The 20,917-nt window shown below is 36.0% G+C and overlaps 1 protein-coding gene across 1 annotated transcript; it reads right to left on the bottom strand.

Moving 5' to 3' along the window:
* Nucleotides 1–12,381: 12,381 nt before the first annotated feature.
* On the bottom strand, nucleotides 12,382–13,521 carry LOC128998381 (PAXIP1-associated glutamate-rich protein 1). Its single transcript, XM_054424494.1, has one exon. The coding sequence runs from the start codon at nucleotides 13,147–13,149 to the stop codon at nucleotides 12,661–12,663; it is 489 nt and encodes a 162-aa protein (XP_054280469.1). The 5' UTR covers nucleotides 13,150–13,521; the 3' UTR covers nucleotides 12,382–12,660.
* Between the last annotated feature and the right edge of the window lie 7,396 nt (nucleotides 13,522–20,917).

The following is a 20,917-nucleotide window of genomic DNA, read 5'->3' on the forward strand; positions in this document are numbered from 1 at the left end:
GGATAATGTTAATACATGAGCCAAAAAAGCCAATCAAGTTATTAATCCCAATAGCTGTTTGATTGAATTATTCTATAGAAAATGTTTTTAATATATATCTTGTACTGTGACATGTTTTACCATTAACATTTATAATAGTATAGGCAACTTTCTAGCTAGCCTATATATAGTGAGTTTAACTATACTAATGTGAGATGTATTGGTAGCTTGCCCTACTGACGTGGATGGGATTATTGTCATCATTGAGTCTGCACGGCAATACGTGCCTGAACACTGCATCGAATGGGGCATTGAAATTACCGAGAGGCAGTTCCCAGGCATTCGCTTCTACGACTTGCCCAGACAACTCGATACATTCTGTGAAAATTGATTGTAAGATGATAAAAAAAACCATGCCTACCAACTTTTTTGTAAAAAATCTTTGTTTTTGTTATCGATAGGCCTAGTCATTTTTACCCTCGAATTGTTCATTAATATATTACTGGTTACGTAGATTGTTATTTATGTTAATTTTGATTTATATTAGTTTTAAAAATAATGTTTACTTGATTGTTTTTCAATCGTTGTTATACTTTGTATAAGTAAATTTTATACTTTTTGTTGACATGGTTTTTTAATGTATTGGCCTACTTTAAACACAATTATCACCAGTGCTTGGTTTGTAAAACATGAGGTGCCGGAACTTTAACCTATTTAATGTAATTAGTACCTACTAATGGCAATGTTTTTATCTTTCCGAAAGAGAGGTACCGGAACGCTGTTCCGCCACAAATCAAGCACTGATTATTACTGTAATGAAAGTGTGTGGGTACACGAAGTAAGTATTGAGTTGCACTTACTAGTTATTGAGTTGTTCATAGTTTAGAGTAAGATCAAAAAAGTAAAAATTAAAGACATATTTTTTATATATATATAGCGAGTCCCATGCCTCACTTTAAATTTAAGTTTCCTAAAATGTTACACTCGCTTAGCTTAGTGAAGAGGTGTTAGGTCAATGAGTCTATATTTTTTACAGATAAAAGTAAGGTCTGATCTTACATTCTATTTATGCCTAGTTTTTCCCTATATGTTTTATTAGGGCAAGTATTCTGTTAAACAGAAACTAGGTAAACATTTTACCTTTGATAAATTTATAGTTAGAATTTAACTAGTTAAACAAGTTTACAATAATTAAACATACTTCAAAGAAATAAAAAATACTAAAATTACTTTATCTATTGCATACGACTCAAGTGCCCCTGAAAGATTCTTTTATATGTTTTCCATAGAACATTTTTAATGGTTGTAAGAATAAATCAATTTTTGAAATTTAAAATAAAAAATTGGTTCTTAACATAATTAATTCTTAAAACTGGTAGTTTAGAGTCAATAACTGCATTAATACTAGTTTTAAATCACAGGAATAATCAAGTTCAAGCTCTAAAGAGCCCTTTACAGTCTGATAAATATAAGTGTAGCTGAATATTCAGAGAGACTAAAAAGTCCACTACTGATTAACCATTTGAATTTCATATTGATTATTCAGTCATTTAATCATGCCTATTTTTATCATGTTTCCCTTCATTTTATGAACAGAAATATACAAACTATATTATTACAAGTTTTTGTTGTTGAATAGATCCACTGTTGCCAAGTTGTGCCACGCACTCAGTCTTTGCCCGACAGATGACCTGTGCGTTTCGAGCATCCTCTTGTTTTGTCAAGAAATTGCCTTAAAGTGTGCTTATAATTCGAAACAGGCCAGTAACAAAGATATGCAAGGCATCTCACTCCATTCTACACTCATCCTTCACTCATATTTAGGTAAAAATACGCTCATAGGTGGCGTCCCCATCTCAAATGAATAATTAATACGGAAGATTGTATCCTCTTCATTTCCATGTTAATTTTGTTTCATGTATCAAACAATAAGCAGAGCAATATTTTTGATTTTTAGAACTGCTAAACAAATTATTTGGTCATATAAATTTACTGTTAATAACTGTTACGGTGATTATTGATTCAATTTAAATTTATTAATTTTATGTTTATATATTTTTCAAAAAACTGCATCTGGTAGCTGTTTTAGCCATTTTAAACACAACTGTGAAGCAAATAATCAAACCATAATAATGTGAATGAATTTTGTGTTCTATACGATAAAAAAATATGACAATACTAACCGCGATACCACAAATAACAAATAAATTATTAATTTGTAGTGTTGCACTACAAGTGCCCTACAAGTGGGAAGATAGAGTCGGGGGGGGGGGGGGGGGGGGTGGGGTGCCGACTACACTAGGTGAAAGTCAGCTCACCAGCCAAGAACGACGTGGCAACGTCGCATCCCCTACCTCTTCAAAGGCCAGTTCTATATCTATTGGACTAGTGGCCAGCACTGAAGAAATAAGCGAAATGCATGATTTGAGGTGCATGTCACAAAGAATATATTCAATCCTGTTGACAAACACAAATTTTACTGATTAAAACTTACAATATCAACAACTGAGTACAATGAAAATTGACAAGCTGTGAAACTAAAATATCATCACTGTCTGATAATTGGTAGTCTGCTGTGCAGTGAATGCAAAGAAGGTTTGATTGAGTACTGTCACAGACTTAACTAATAACTATAAAACAGATTGGAAAGCTTGCTATCCCAAACAAAATTAAGGAAGCAGTGAGCTATGAATATTTAAAAGATAAGAACTGTACCATACATGTATTTTAACACATTCCCTATTAAAGTTTTATGTAAAAATGTCCAAGTAGAATTTACTGTTAAGGACATAATTTACCGGGTCATCAGAATCAGGGCTGCTTTGTAGTGGTGTGCAACAGTTTAAAAGAAATATGAGTCAGGTACGTAGGTTGATGTGTTGTAACCCATTGTATGAACATAATTTGTACACATATACTACCTTGGAGTAATTGGCTCCTCAGCATATCTTCACAGCAGTACTACTGCTAATCCCTCGCCTGTATAAACATGTTTGATCCTGAGAGAAGTCAGTAGGTAGCTTTTTGATAGTTCGAAACTGAGCCAAGCTGTTCTTGGTCATTGGTCTTTTTAAAAATTATACTGGCTTATCTTAGTGTCTTAGTCAAAGATAAAAACAAACAGATTATCCACACCATTCTATACACTCATCATGCATTCATATTTAGCTTAAAATCTCAAAGTGCATTGCTGTCTTAGTGACGTGATTAAGTCATAAAGTCCTACAAGTTAATCATATATTCATGTTTTATATTATAGGTTTAAATTGTGTTAGGTAAAATGTATTTTACTATTTTTTTGTTTGCTTTGTAATAAGTTATTTGGCTTTCATTGATTCTGACGCTTGTTTTTGCATCTCTCAATGTGCGACCTTTTACAAGATCAAACTACAGCATGGTTCTTGACCTGATCAATTTAGGGGTTCAATCATGGACCAGGCCTAAACTCATTTCCACAACCAGCTATATATGAACAAAAAAGTGACAGTGGTAGAAGTATCTACACTCTTATCTTGCAAGATAGCTGTAATAGTCCTTTAGTTAAGGATGGCACATGCTCTCAGGGCCGATTTACCGAATAGGCACGGTAGGCACGTGCCTAGGGCGCGAGGCAATTGGCTTTTTTGAGGGGCGCCAAAAATTTGGAAAATAAAAAAAAATTGGTGGTTGTTTGCATGCGATTGCGGTAAACTTTCTAATAATCCCTCGCCGCCGTGTAGACATCGTAATCGTCTCCCGCGTTTGCGGCGAGATTCTTACTATTTTCAGCGGTCAGGTCGTTTAGACATAATTATCGTCTTCCATGATCGGAGCAATATATGAGCATATCCCGCGGTCGTGAGGAGATTATCATCGTCTACCGCGAATGAGGCAAAATTCTGATCTTTTCCCGCGGTCGTAAGGACATTATCTTCGTCTTGCGCGATCGCGGTCAAATTCTGACCACCCCTCGCGGCCGTAAAGACATCATATATCGTCCTCCGCGGTCGTTTGAACATATTAATCGCCTCCCACGATTGTAAAAAAATGGTAATCATCTCCCTCGGTCTTGTGGAGATCATCATCCTCTTCTGCAAATTAGGCAAAGTACTGAGCTTTTCCCGAGATCGTGTGGCCATTATCATCGCCATCCGTGATCGCGGATATTCTGATCATCCCTCGCGGCCATGTAGAAATCATTATTGTATCTCCTGCGGTTCTGTGGACATATGGAGATCATCGTCTTCCGTGAATGAGGCAAAATTCTGATTTTTTCCCGCGGTCATGTGGACATTATCATTGTCTTGCGCGATCGTGGCATAATTCCGATCGTCCCTCGCGGCCGTGTAAATCATTATTGTATCTCCCGCGGTCCTGTAGACATCGTAGCCGTCTCCCGCGGTCGTGTATACGTGGCAATCGTCTCCCGCGATTGCAGCAAAATGTTAATCATGTTCCGTAGTTGTGTGGACATTATCATCGTCTTCCGTGATGGTGGCAATATTCTGAATATCACGCGGCCGAGTGTAGACATTATTATCGTCTCCCGCGGTCACGGAAACTGTTGTCATGCGCAATCACGGTAATTTGAAAACTCCAGGTAGAAATACAAAATTCACACATAATTCCCGGTTCATAAAATTCCCGCATGATTCCCGGATTTCCCGGTCGGTGGACACCCTTATATATATATTGCAAAGGGGCGCTACTATTAGTTGTGCCTAGGGCGCTGACAGGGTCAAAAACGGGCCTGCATGCTCTAATAAAGGTTAAATGAGTCTAAACAGAATCCCTAAACATGGCTAAAAGTGTATAAATATAAAGTTAGGGAAATAATGTTTACATCTGAAACCTGAAATGTTCCAATCGGAAAAAGTGTAAAAATAGTACTTTGCGCCATGAATGCAAGGAACGGAACTGGCTGGTGTACTCCCCTCATGACATTGCTTGACTTGTGCACAGATTTAACTCATCAGGACCTTAGGCCCCGTCCTAGCTGAACGACGAAAAATTTGTGTATTTCACACACGTGGATAAGCATGAGAGCGTCCTAGTTGAGCAACCGACGGCGTCGGACGACCAACCAAAGACAAACATGTTTGTCTTAAAAGTTAAATGTTGAAACCCACCAAATTCCCACATGTCCTTAAAAATCTCATTTTTAGCATACCTGTCCAGCATAGGTTACGATTTCTTCTTAAGGTAAGCATAGATTATAGAAGAACTGTCCAGCAGCATGAGCTTACGTCTTTTCTCAACCGATAACATGGTAACATTGGATAATTTTAAGAAGGGGTCAAAAGTAAACATAAATCACTATCGACCAATCACCTTACTCTCAAACATATCAAAAATATTTCAAAAGGTTATGTGTGATAACCTAAGTAGATTTCTTGAAAATAATTCTTTCTTTCATAATTACCAATTTGGCTTAAGAAAAACATGACCACTCTAACAGCTCTTTCAAATTTTGTTAATAAACCCCTGTTGGCCTTGGATCAATCACAGCATGCAGCTGGTGTTCTCTGTGATTTGTCTAAGGCATTTGACTGTGTCAATCATAAACTTTTAATTCACAAACTTAGTAAAATTGGAATAACAGGTAAAATTCTAAATGGTTTAGATCACATTTGGCAAACCGTAAACAAAGAACTCTCATCATAAAAAAAGGGAATAAAGTACTATTCAGACTGGATAAATATAGAATATGGAATTCCTCAAGGCTCAATTCTGGGGCCTTTGTTATTCATCATATCAATGACTTGCCACAAAAAAATTTTCAGAATTAATACTTTTTGCAGATGATACCACTGCTTTTGTGAAAGGCAACTCAATGTCGGAAGTGCAAATTTCAGTAAACAAAACTTTGGAAGATCTCCGTGAATGGTTTACAGCTAATGGGCTGGCACTAAACAGTGATAAAACAAACGTCTTATTAAAAAAAAATCAAATATGACAGATATTTCACAACAAAAATTTCTCGGAGTGATCATTGACCGAAAATTAAATTGGAAGGAACATATTGATTATTTGTTAATAAAATTAAGATCATTCTTTTTTGCTTTTTCAGTTCTTTCTCAGTGTGCATAAAAAATGTTACCAGAATAGTTTTTTTCTCATGTAGAATCCATTTGAAGTATGCATTACCTTATGGGTAAATTCAACAAATAGTAAAAAGGTATTTTCAATGCAAAAAAGATTCATTAGAAATATGGCAAACGCTAAATTTAGAGCTTCCTGTGAATAACATTTTAAAAATCAGTCCATGTTAACTTTCCCCAGCCTGTTTATTTATGAAAGCCTTACTAGTTATAAGTCCATAAAAATAAGAAAGATTTTGAAAAGTTCTTAATAAAAAAAATACAACACTATAAACAAGAACCTTTACAGTTACCCAATCTATCAGACAACACAATTAGAAAAATGTCCTTTTTATACAGGCCTAAAAGCTGTACAACCATTTGCCGAATAAATTTAAACATTGGCAGTAAATGTTTTTAAAGTTAGAATTAAAGAAATTCTACTGGATAAGGTTTATAATCCATCCCAGACTTTTTAGCAGACACCTCCTTGGGTTAGTCATTGTACATTTTTATTATAATTGCAATTTTCTATGTTTGATGTAAAATGTTTTTCCATTGTATTTTATTGTTAAGATTTATGCTATTGACAAGACACCAGTTACTGCTATAAGCACCTAATGTAACACTATTTGTGTCAATAATTTGATTTGAATGGTTGAATGGAGAGGAACTTTCGCTAGTCGATGAAACGACTGCACAGCCCAGTGTGGACACTCAATTCCATCATCAGACTAGACTTGCTCGCTCGGACGACCGACTGATTTTTCGTCGCTCAGCTAGGACGCCGCCTAATAGTAAGATTCAAAATTAAAGTCCAATGTCTGCAGGTAGAATGGACCCGTCCTAATCCTGCTTGTCAAACCAACGCTATTGCTGGTAGCTCGGTGCTGCAGGCAGGCCGGGGTTACCGCCCTCACCTCGCCTAGAAGTTCCGCGTCCTACTACAATTTGCATAAATTTAACCATAAGACTTTGAGCATCATGTGAAGGCTCATTTTGTTCCTCTGAGAAAGATGAATATTGAATTTTGAGTGAACACTCTATGATTTCCTGTTAGTGAGTTATCAGGTAGAGGAGTTAGTCTGAATGTATGAACCTGCTCTGGCTGGGCGCATTGGGAAATTTCGTTCCTATGAGTCATTGCTAATGGGTTACCAGTTAGTTTGTGTCTTTCAACAAATGAACATCATAGTGATGTGGCGCCCGTGGAGTGATACGGCTAATGTCGAAGTCGACAACCACCATAGTGATAGTGACAGTGATCGTGAAGTGGTTCAGCCGATATTAGCAGGGAGCGGAAACCACCTCACAAAGGGACAAGCCGCTATTAAGTCTATGGTCAGCTATGGGAAGGAAAAGGAAGCAAAAAGTCCAATATCAGATGTGTGCAAGGTTCTGGGAGTGTCAAGGAAAACACTGTCTAAGGTAAATGCCAAAATGTTAACTTCACCGAAAAAGAGAGGTCCGACACGGAAGTTTCGAAGAGTGGATGACTTTCAATGATGTTCTGCACACCGGCTATGAGGGTGGGTGGATAAATGGAGCACTCCTGATCGCTGCCAAAAACATAAAAGCTGCATCAGCTGACTACCACTAAGATATGAATTCGGTTTCATTTGAGTCGTGGTTTGAAAAACAGCTCCTCCCAGCGTTGACATCGGAATTCCCAGGACAGACATGTGCCATAATAATGGACAACACCCCCTACCACAGCAAACTGTTGCATCTAACACCTTCAAAACGTATGAAGAAGGCAGACATTATTGAGGCTCTGCAGCGTCATCAAATACCAATCCTTAGTGAGATAAGCGTACCAGCAATCCTACTACAGAGGACCTCCTTCAGTTGTTCAAGGTAGCGTGGCTTCCGGCCTGGTACGCTTATCCCACTAGGGATCTTCTTTTTACTTTCTCCCACTATAGTCTGGGAAGCCGAGTGGTTATAGTGTTTGACTTCAAATCTGAAGGTCACTGGTTCGAATCCAAGCGAGATTGTTTCCAGAACCAGATGCCATTTGTCATTGGGCTGTAATTAATTATGCTATCTCTAACAAAAAGGTTGACGTTAGACAGTAACAAGACCAGGGTTTGGATCGTTCCCTTTCAAAACATAAAAAACCACCGCCACAGCAAACCTGCAAACTAAGCGAATTTCAACTTGTCTTATTAGATTCTTACTAAAATATTTCCATAAATAAGACATATTTATTCCCAATTTAAACAACATTAGATTTCACGAGTGCTTAGGTTTGCTGCTACGGGGAAGGTAAAAAGTGTTTTTGACCAAACCTCAATAGTATAGGATGAAATAAATAAATTTGCCAAATTTGATCAACATATAAATCCATAAACAAATAAACTACAACAGTTTTCATTTTCTCCATAAGAATAACATGGGAATTTTAAATTACACACATTTTTCATATTTTATCCGTAACCGTTAGGCATACAACCGCGCTTCACTATACTAAATTATTTCTTTTTTAAGCTCTATAAAATGGTTTAGAAAGAAATAGCAACATTTTTTGTTTTTAAGGTAAAAAATGGAAAAAAACCCATTTTTACCCCATAAGCCCCCGTTCCAGTGGTCGGATCATGCTGGTTCTCCTTTGAATAAATGCAGGTTTACTTGTTTATACCGAATTTCATCAAAATTGGATCATTTTTGCTCGAGTTATCATTCTAACGGACAAACATATATATGAATAATAATTAAACAATTCATAAACAAACAGTAGCCTATATATATATATGAATTTGAACCGATGGTGTTTTTGGCCTCTGGGGCCTCATACAAAAAAAAATAAATCAGTCCCGGATCCAGGTCTTACCATGATACCTATGGTAATAGATTATTCCCTTTATGGAAAATTCGCTAAAATAGCACTGGCGTAAAAACAAACAAAAATAAAATAAAAATATACATAGTATTAGTACTGAGGAGGGAACATTCATTGTTATCGATGATTTCTTTTTGATATACAGTATCGATATTTAATTTTTAGCGAATTTTCCCTATAGGGAATAAGCTATTACCGTAGTACTCATGGTAAGACCTGGACCCGGGACTGATTTACTTTTTCGTTTTGAGGTCCCTAGAGACCAAAAACACCATCCGTTCAAATTCATATATATATATATATATATATTTATTTATATATGTGTCCGTTAGCGCGATAACTCGAGCAAAAATCATCCGATTTTGATGAAATTTTGTACAAACGTGTAAACCTACGTTTATTCGAACGAGTTCACGAACCAGCACGATCAGACTATGGGAACAGGGGGATATGGGGTAAAAGTTGGTTTTTCCCACTTTTTATCCTAAAAACTTAAAATTTAGCAATTTCTTTCAAAACCATTTTGTAGAGCTTAAAAAAACAAATAATTTAGTATATTAAAGCGTTAATATGGGCCTAATGGTTACGGAAAAAATTCAAAATCTGTAAATTTTAAATTCTCATGTTATTCTTATGGAGAATAAGTAAACTGTTGTAGTTTGCTTGTTTATGAACATATTTTGATCAAATTTGGAAAATGCATTAATTTCATACTAAAATATTACATTTTACAAAAAAACACCATTTTACCCTCCCTGTTGCAGCAAACCTAAGTACTCGTTAAACTAATGTTATTTAAATAGGGAATAAAAGTGATATTTTTAAGGAAACATTTTAGTGTAAATCCAATCAGCAAATGGAAATTCGCTTAGTCTGCAGGTTTGCTGCGGCGGGGGTATTTATTCAATATATTGATACTAACAAATTGAAACTTATCAGCTGACAACTACGGTAAATAAATATTGTTCAGTATCAACAAACAATAGAAATATATTATATTGAAATTAAAATATTCTAAACTAACTTAACTAACCAAACTTGCTCTAACATTTCAAAATTCCATTTGATAGCCTATTCCCCATATGCCCCTTCTGTTATCAAACGGAACTTTAAAATGGTAACTTAACCTACAGCAAGTTTGGTTAATTATGTTAGGTTAGTTTAGAATAGTTTCATTTCTTAATCCAATATATAGGCTATTATTTTTGCCTAAAGAAGATTAGTTTTTAATGCTATTCTTTAATACGAGCTATAACTCAATAACTCGGTTATTGTGCCAAGTATAACTTGGACATATATTTGCTATGTCTATCTGTCTGTCTGTAATTTAAATGCGTTTGAAGATATTAAAACAGATGGAATATGGATGATAAAAGAAAACAAAAATATTGATATATCTAAAAGAAATCATTGATAATAATGAATGTTCCACTTAACAGGAAAGTACCTTTTTAATGGTGATTTTCTCATAAAAACACAAAAAATAAAGGGAAAATCAGATTTTCTTGAAAATGGCCTGATCAATTTTGATAAAGATTAAGAATGTTGTAGCCCTTTAAATTCTGAACAAAATGATAGAACTCCCATTCCTTTCAAAATTTTGATTTTAAAAAGTTATCGTTAACTATGCTATTTTCCTATAAAAAAAACTCATAAAATAAGAGGAAGTTGTATTTCCGAAAAAAAGGCGGTTTTGATTGAAATTAGTATGTGATGGTCAATTGGTTTACCTTATGGTTGCCAGATTCTTGAACAATTGTGGATTTCTTGCTCTATGATCATTTCGCCACAGGTGTGGCATCTTCAGGAGCACAGTTTATATTACATAATACAAGCACTATTTACACATATTTACATTTTCGCACGGATGACTGTTCACGGTACGGACGTAGGTACTCGAGCGTGTGCACGGACCGGAGGCACTACATGTGTCACTATTAGACACATTTGAGTTGTCAGTCAAAGTCTAATAGAGACACATGTAGTGCCTCCGGTCCGCGCACGCGCTCGAGTACCTACATCCGTACCGTGAACAGTCATCCGTGCGAAAATGTAAGTATGTGTAAATAGTGCTTGTATTATGTAATATAAACTGTGCTCCTGAAGATGCCACACCTGTGGCGAAATGATCATAGAGCAAGAAATCCACAATTGTTCAAGAATCTGGCAACCATAAGGTAAACAAATTGATTAATTATTTGTTCTTGAAGATGGAATAATACACAAATTATATGTGATGGTCCTTATAATTCTTAACAACATAGTGCAACCCCCCATTTCTGTAAAAATTACAGTTCAAAAGTTAATGTAACTTAACTTATGTTATTTTCCCATAAAAACCCATGAAAAAACAGAAAAATGGATTTAAAAAACTGATTCTGATTGAAATTTGATTTTAATGGTCCTTATAAATTAATTCTAAACAAAATAGTGCAACTCCCTCTTTCTGTAAAAATACTCGTAACGGTTCAAAAGTTAAATGCAACTTTTGTGATTTTAGGCCTACCTGTTAAATATCATAGTAGCCTAGTTAGTTACTCTCATTGCTTGCCCATGATAAAGGTTGTTAACAAGCTAATGGGAGAAAGTATGTGTCAGATTGCTGATACTGTGTATTTGTATAGGTAGTTGATTGTATTAAAATATAAAGAGTGAAAGTAATAGTTATTTGTGCAACTAGTGAACAAAGTGAGCAATTGCCCAACTCGAGAGAAATCCTTACTCACGAGCCGTAGGCGAATGAGTAATGGTTTCTCGAGTGAGGCGATTGCACTTTGCACTCGAGTTGCACATTATATTTTTCCTACAGTTACCATAAAACAAATAAATTGGTGAAGAAACGTAACATATTTTTACACAGAAGTGAACTTTTAATATAACATTTAATGTGAAGTGACAAATACAACAGTACAACAGCTGATTTACAGCCAGTGCTGCCAACGTATTTTGCGCACATACGACCTTGTCTGCATGTTACGCGCTCACTATTTCGTGGCTTCACGTTGCAAATCTGGAGTGAGACAAAGTAATTAGAGTGAGACAACGTTAACCGCATTGTCTCACTGATGAGCGAATTGGCCACTTTGCTTTCTCAAATCAGTGAGAGAACATGTACATTGTTAGGTAACCGTAGGAAAAGAAACATTGTACAATGTTAACATTGTCTCACTGATGAGCGAATTGGCTACTTTGCTTTCTCAAATCAGTGAGAGAACATGTACATTGTTAGGTAACTGAAGGGAAAAGGCCTTTTTTAGAAAATTACAATTTAAATGAGGCCATTAAAAACCAAAGGTGGAAACGCTCGCCTTATCTTCTCCATGTAAAATGTAGACACAATGGTGTATATGGTTAATTACTATTCTGTGGTTGCGTATTCATTTACTTAATTATCTGCAGCAAAATTTCCTATAATTTGAGAGTACGTACCTTTATAACTTAAATTTACAATTCTTACTAATGATGGCATGAATTTTAGGTTTGAAATCATAGACTGGCAAAATTATTAAAAATATTTCAATTTAATAAACAACACAAGAATGGAATATGCCTAGGCCTACCTATAACAGTAAACTTATAAAATGTGCTATTTACAGAGACCACTTAGTCCATATGAAAGTTAAGCCATATTTTGAAAAAGCGGTAGGCCTACTAAAATAAACTAGGCTATAGGATAACTTTTAGTAATAACTTCTTAAGTCTTTGGAAAAGTAAATAACACAACAAGTACACTGAAACGTTAACAGTCAGTCTCTAAATATATTGTTTACCAAAGCAAGTCTAGGGTAAAGGGTCTTCATCATCATCTTCCATCATATCAAGTTTTCTGTGCCTAGCCATGTTTGATAAGATTGCATCGAGACTAACTGTTTTTTTCTTAGCACTTCCTCTTGGTCCAGCCTCAGATCCCACAGGCCTGATAGCTTTCGCTGATAACTTCAAATTGGACATTTCATCTTGAAAATCAAAATCAGATTTCTCCTCAGGCCTATGTTCATCGACATTGTCTTCCTCGTTTTGAGAGTCAAACTTAGGGGTTGGGGTAGGAGGACGTCTTCCAGGAGTGGTCCATTCTATATCAATGGGTACGCCTCTGTCTATTCTATCAAATAATTCTGCTATTTCATCTGGTAAAGGTTCCCAAGGCACTCCATCTTTCGGTCTGAATTCTTCATCAGAGCATTCCATGTCAAAATTATTATCTTCTGTGCCCATTAAAAACGCATCAACTTGGTTCAATGTATCCTCTTGTTGATCCGACATGTTCATGCTGTCTCTATATTTACATTTAAAGACTATGGTTGAAAATTTATAGCATTGGACTCATTCATAACCCTTATCAGTCAGTCTTGGCAACAAGAAAACAAAGATCTTCCTGTATCTTTCCTGTTTTTAAAAATCAGCTAGGCCTAGTAAATATCCTAGCCTATGTTGTACTGTAATCAACGGTAATGAATTTCAATCAGAGTTTCAGAGAAAGATACTAAAAAAATCTTCTCAAACAAGTATAATAATTGTAGGACTAATGCAGTAATGCATTAAGTAGGTAATACTTACTTAACTTCTTAGTTCTTCGGTATCGTTACTTCGTTTCGTTCTTGGTTCTTAGTTCTTATAGGTTAGGTTATGTTATTATTATGGTTACTTTTTTCTTGTTTGTAAAGCCAATGGCTAGGTTATGATGATAAAATACCCCCGCCACAGCAAACCTGCAGTCTAAGCGAATTTCCATTTGCCTGATAGGATTTACACTAAAATGTCTCCTTAAAAATATCACATTTTATTCCCTATAAGAATAAATAACATTAGTTTAACTAGTACTTAAGTTTGCTGCAACAGCAGGGACGGTAAAAAGGTGTTGTTTTGTAAAATGTTAATAGTTTAGGATGAAATGAATGCATTTTCCAAATTTGATCAAAATATGATCATAACAAGCAAACTACAACAGCTTACTTATTCTCCATAAGAATAACATGGGAATTTTAAATTTACAGTTTTAGCGAATTTCCCTATAGGGAAGTAGCTATTACCGTAGGTGGCACGGTATGACCTAGGCCCGGGACCGATTTACTTTTTCATTTTGATGTCCCCAGAGGCCAAAAACACCATTCGTTCAAATTTTTATATATGTATATATATATACACGTCCGTGAACGTGATAACTTGAGTAATTTTTGTCCGATTTTGATGAAATTTGGTTTAAAGGTGTAAGGCGAGATAAACTTGAATGAGTCCGCAAACCGGCATGATCGGACCATGGGAACGGGGTTTTAAGGGGGCTTTTATGGGGTAAAAAATGTTTTTTCTAATTTTTGACCCTCAAAACACAAAATTTCCCAATTTCTCTCTAGACCTTTTTAAAGAGCTTAAAAAACAAATAATTTAATATATCAAAGTGTTTTTGTACAGTTATTGGTCATAGAGAAAATTCAAAAAAATTTAAATTTAAAATTCCCATGTTATTCTTATGGAGAATATTGTAAAATGTTGTAAGTTAGTTTGCTTTTTTATGGATATATTTTGATCAAACTTGGCAAAGTTATTTATTTTATACTAAGCTATTAATCTTTTACAAAAAAAAACATTTTATTAATTTCCATGTAGCAGCAAACCTAGGTACTCATTAAACCTAATGTTATTTAAATAGATTTAATTGAAAATCAATTCAGACAAATGGAAATTCGCTTAGTCGGCAGGTTTGCTGCGGCGGGGGTATTTTGAAACTTTCTCCGTAACCATTAGGCGCATAATAACGCTTCAATATACCAAATTATTTGTTTTTTTAAGCTCTACAAAATGGTTTAGAAAGAAAATGCTAAATTTTAAGTTTTTGGGGTAAAAATGGGAAAACCCTATTTTTACTCCATAAAACCCTATTCCCATTGTCCGATCATACTTGTTCGCGAACTCGTTCGAATAAATGTAGGTTTACACGTTTGTACCAAATTTCATCAAAATATGATGATTTTTGCTCGAGTTATCGCGCTAACGAGCACGTATATATATATATATATATATATCCAATATGGGTGTTATGTATATGAATATGAATGGATGGTGTTTTTGGTCTCTAGGGACCTCAAAATGAAAAATCAAATCGGTCCCGGCTCTAGGTCTTACCATGAGTACTACGATAATAGCTTATTCCCTATAGAGGAAATTCGCTAAAAAAGCCATGAAACATCAAGGCACACAAGTTGTGGTTACTTTCTCTATGAGAGATAGGAGCGTGTCAAAGTGCCACCACGACAAACTGCCACAAATAAAAGATGTTAAAGGTGGTGGCTCCTTTACGGGTTGACACCACGGCCACCTTTAACTACAGGCCATGGCCTGGTAGAATTGGCAACGTCGTAAGTGGTGTTGATTAATGACAGACGTCCCAAAAGATAACATGGCAGACAGGTGACATCAGCTCATTAATTTGCACTTTATTGATTCAAATTTAAATTTATGAACCTAAATTTATTAAAATATTGAAAATAAAACATACAGAATTGAAAACCGAAACAATATGAATTAAAAATCTATGTCTGTACATTTTAAGTGGAGTCAATATTGTCATAGTCCAGTAACCAATCTTTCGTAAATACACAAATACCATTAGCTGCTTCCAAACAAAACAGCTGAATCACAAACCATAAAAAAATGCCAAAAAAATACCAAAGAAAATATTTTGAAGGCTACGGCCTGGAGTTAAAGGCGGCCGTGGTGGCACCCATACGGGAGCGTGAAAGTGGACGACAACCCACACAGCACACAACGTCCGCAGGATATCCTATTTAAGTCCCACATATCCTATCCAAATCCCGGGATTATAAGGATATCTTAGAGATATCCGCAATAACCCGGGACATTTAGGATGTCCGTGGGCCATCCTGGATTTCCCGGATATCGTGTGGACATCCGATGGATATCCTACTTTTAGCGAATTTCCCTATAGGGAAGTAGCTATTACCGTAGGTGGCACGGTAAGACCTAGACCCGGGATCGATTTACTTTTTCATTTTGATGTCCCCAGAGGCCAAAAACACCATTCGTTCAAATTTTTATATATGTATATATATATATATATATATACAGATATATATATACGTCCGTGAACGTGATAACTTGAGAAATTTTTGTCCGATTTTGATGAAATTTAGTTTAAAGGTGTAAAGCGGGATAAACTTGAATGAGTTCGCGAACCAGCATGATCGGACCATGGGAACGGGGCTTTACGGGGGGTTTTATGGGGTAAAAATTGGTTTTTCTCACTTTTGACCCTCAAAACACAAAATTTCCCAATTTCTCTTTAGACTTTTTTAAAGAGCTTAAAAAAGTAAATAATTTAGTATGTAAAAGTATTTTTGTTCGGTTATTAGTAACGGAGAAATTAAAACAATTGTAAATTTAAAATTACCATGTTATTCCTTATGGAGTATATTGCCAAATGTTGTAGTTTGCTTGTTTATGGATATATTTTGATCAAACTTGGCAAATTTATTTATTTTGTACTAAGCTATCAATATTTTACTCAAAAACACACTTGCTGGAGGTAAGTGATAACCTCATCGTTCCAGCTAAGAGCTCTACTCACGATGAAGGGTTGGATTAAGTAATGACGTCATTGTTCCTCCCAGCTCCCCACCACGACTGTTGCTCCGGTGAGCCGACTCGTTGCTCTGAGTATCTAGACGCTAGTCACTCACTTTGGGTCCGTGTGAGTTTTCTTTTCTTCACCTTCCGGTTCCGTTTGACGCGGAAATTTGTCCTTGGCTTGGCGTCGGTTGGTCTTTTGGTCAGCGTCCTTCCTGGCTGCAGGTGCACGAATCCGTAGAAGGAATTGAGAGGTAAGTGAAATTACTCTAAATTTAGTGTATCTTACTTATATTATATTTTTTTGTAAGATTGCTGTATCCTATAATTGTTACTAATCCATTTAAGTTTTTACCGCTATCTTAATATCCCGGTTAACATTAAATGATCCCTGTAGTCAAGCTACATGATAGCCTAGGCTACTTGAGACATTTTTAATGAAGTAGGCCTAGATGGATATTAATCACACTTAAGTTAAATGGTCAAATTTAAAAAGTTTATGAACCAAGGTAACCTTAGTGATCATAAAAACCCTCATTTCAATAGGCCTAGCCCTAACTTAGCTTAGGCCTAGGCCTAGCCTAGGTAGGTTAATTCAGGCCTAGGCCTACTTGCAGAGGTCTTTTTATCAGAATGTGTGTGTGTACCAAGGTTAGGCCTATACCATATCTAAGTAACTTAGGCCTAAGTTTAAAATAGCAAGCAGTAAGTTAACTTAATTTAAAATAACTGAGATAGGCCTAAGTTAAAAAATTAACCGTTAGGAATTGTAACTTGTAAGGGTTGATTTTTTACACCTCACCTTTTTTTCATCGTGTCACGAATGAGATCGCAAGACAAAATTGGTTTTATTTAATCGAGGATCAGCCAGGTAGTACGAACGACCTAGGATTTTGAGGTTAAGCATGGTGAGGCGAGGCTCAAGTAGTTATCGCGAGCACCGATGTAGCCACTGCCGATGCCGAGTCAGACTGCCAAAACTGGTTTCTGCGTATTACCGGCCCAGACGTGCAACAAAACCACTAGGACCGGGCGCCGCCGGACAGTCTGTGCCATTTCGTGACCCGATCAACACGTCTGTCTCCAAGGTTTAGTTCTTACTTGACATCATTTTATGATTCAGGGAAACTAAGTAGTTGTTTTACGTTTGGATATTCACGATCGATGTTGAATAATTGATTTGCGATAATTTGTTCACGATAAACGAGGTTTCGATTTTGATCAGTGATCAATTGGTATTTTTTGCAATTTAATTTAGATTTTAAATTGTGAAATAGCCTAATTAGTCTTGAAGTTAAAGAAATTTTGCCGACTAGCTATATAAAGTCCAAACGAGTTAGCATACACTAGGCTATTGAGGAAAGCAAAAGTTTAGTAAGGCCAATTGAGTGTTTTAAAGGATTTTTACCTACACAGCTTATATTACATAAACTCTGTGTCACCTTCCAATATCCCTCCTTTGGCTGAAGTACAAGTAGCATCCTTTGGGCGGAATACACTACTCAATTACCTAAACCCTCTTGTATCGCAGTTAAGGAGTGATTTAATAGGTTAAAAGCCTTAGCCTAGTTGTTTTTGGAGAACTATATAATTTGAGGGTGACAATAGCCTAAGCTTGTGTAATATAACGTCATATAAACTCAATGTTGCCTTCCAAACACCCCTCCTTTTGCTGAAGTACAAGCAGCATCCTTTGGGCAGTGTACGCCATTCTATAGCCTACTACCCTATATTGTATGCTTAACGAATTTCTGGTATTTAATTAAAACATAGAGAGAGTTACGAGACACAATTAGCTATAAGGTGTTAACGATTTACCAGCGACATAGCCTATTTGCCACGCACAACACAACAATGTTTTGCTCGACGCTTTGTTATTATTTTGAGTCTGATCTGAACTATCAATCGTATTGGTATCGGTAACTATCGAAGTTCACACCGAATCTACTACCGGAATAATATTTTATAGTTAGCCGTTGATTATAGTTGCTAGTGATTGAATCATCGACATTGACTAGCCTATAGCATTTTGATTTTGCTCAATTTTGCTCTTGTATTCACTACACATCTGAATAGCCGATAGCTAATAACAACTGATTGGTTAAATAATATCTTTATTTTGTATAAAAATAATACTTATTATTATTATCCAACTTGATTTACTTTAACAGTTGCGTAAATATAAATAGCTGTTTTATAAATAGCTAAGGATAGCTGTTTTAGTGCTCGCCTGTTATATACTGTTATATACGCAAATTTATGTCGTTAGCCTGTTGATTAATTGGGATCTTTAAAGGATAGTGGGGGGTCTAGTTAACCAAATTAACCTACCAAAACCTATCCTAGATTGCTGAAGTATATTCAGCATCCCAGTTAGCTGTGCAGGCTATCTACCCTTGACCTTTTTGTTGTTTAGAGCACATTTGCGTGGGTTAGGGTAGCGAGCGAGGTGTATACGGGCGTTTAGGTAACGACTAACCTACCGTAACCTATCCTAAATTGCTGAAGTATATTCAGCATCCTAGTTAGATGTGCAGGCTATCTATCCTTAACCTTTTTGTTGTTTAGAGCGCATTTGCGGGGGTTTAGGGTAGCGAACGGGGTTCATACGGGCATTTGGGTGACGATTAACCTACCGTAACCTATCCTATTTTGCTTGAAGAGTATTCAGCATCCTACTTAGCTGTGCAGGCTATCCATCCTTAACTTTTTTGTTGTTTAGAGCGCATTTGCGGGGGTTTAGGGTATCGAACGAGGTCCTTACGGGCGTTTGGGTAACGATTAACCTACCGTAACCTATCCCAGATTGCTGAAGTATATTCAGCATCCTAGTTAGCTGTGCAGGCTATCAACCCTTAACCTTTTAGCGAATTTCCCATATAGGGAATAAGCTATTACCGTAGGTCTCATGGTAAGATCCGGACCGATTTACTTTTTCATTTTGATGTCCCCAGAGGCCAAAAACGCCATCCGTTCAAATTCATATATATATATATATATATTTATATATATATACAGTATGTGTGTCCGTCAGCACGATAACTCGAACAAAAATTTTCTGATTTCGATGAAATTTGGTATAAACGTGTAAACCTACATTTATTTGAACGAGTTAGCGAACCAGCATGATCGGACCATGGGAACAGGGGTTTATGGGGGGTTTTATGGGGTAAAAATGGGTTTTCCCATTTTTGACCCTAAAAACATAAAATTTTGGAATTTTTTTCCCAACCATTTTGTAGAGCTTAAAAAAGTAAATAATTTAGTATATTGAAGCATTGATGTATGCCTAATGGTTACGGAGAAAATAAAAAAAAGTACAAATTTAAAATTCCCATGTTATTCTTATGGAGAAAATGAAAACTGTTGTGGTTTACTTGTTTATGGATATATATTGATATAATTGCGCAAATTTATTTATTTCATCCTATACTATTGACTTATGGTCGAAAAACGCTTTTTACCTTCCCTGTAGCAGGAAACCTAAGCACTCGTTAAATCTAATGTTATTTAAATTGAGAATAAATATGTCTTATATATGGAAATATTTTAGTAAAAATGTAATCAGACAAGTTGAAATTCGCTTAGACTGCAGGTTTGCTGCGGCAGGGGTATTTGTTGTTTCGAGCGCATTTGCGTGGGGTTAGGGTAACGATCGGAGCGTAGCAAGGTTTAGTTTGATCCTATAACCTTTGATACCGACCCTAGTTTGCTCGAAGAACATTAGCATCCTAGCTAGCTGTACAAGCTATCGCACCTAATTCTTTAAATAGATTCTAACGCGAGAATTGAATTAACAAATAACACGGCACATAGATTATACACGACAACGTTTTCTTCTGCGTCTGATAGGGTAACGATGATGAGTGAATAGCGACAACTCATTTTCATTAAAGGAATTTGATTGAACACAGACTATTGATACTTTAGATTATTCTAAACGAACTTAATACTGAGTGGAATTTCAGAATTACAATATTTTGTTGATTCACATCGACCCCTGGAAATTTAAACCCAGCACTGCTGAACTATCTTTGGCGATAAGATAACGAAATCGACACACACATGGAACTTCCCTCACAAACTTAACATATGTATTTAGGGCTGCACTTTACTTTACGTCCTACACTCATCCGATATGAAAGTATCGATATAAGTTATAGATAATTTGATATATCGATTATTTCATTCGGTTAGTTAGGTTACGTTTTAACTTAACTAACCAAACTTGATATATCGAATGATATAATCGATATATCAATCGATATTTTCATTCAAATGAGTGTAGGACGTAAAGTAAAGTGCAGCCGTAAGTTAATTAGTCCAAGACTCAGGCCCACTTTTATAAACGGGCAGACTGGGCATATGCCCAGGGGCGCCGGAGGTTTGGGGGCGCCCACCGGGTGCCCCTCAACCACCGCCTGCCTGCACAAGGAAAAAAGGGGGCACTGCTTTT

Source organism: Macrosteles quadrilineatus, unplaced genomic scaffold (genome assembly GCF_028750875.1).
Source record: "Macrosteles quadrilineatus isolate MER2022 unplaced genomic scaffold, UCM_ALF_1.0 Scaffold_7__1_contigs__length_78375512, whole genome shotgun sequence".
Taxonomy (NCBI): Eukaryota; Metazoa; Arthropoda; class Insecta; order Hemiptera; family Cicadellidae; genus Macrosteles; species Macrosteles quadrilineatus.

Excerpts from the sequence above, each read along its gene's own strand:
- LOC128998381 (XM_054424494.1), bottom strand. The coding sequence starts at position 13,149 with ATGAACATGTCGGATCAACAAGAGGATACATTGAACCAAGTTGATGCG.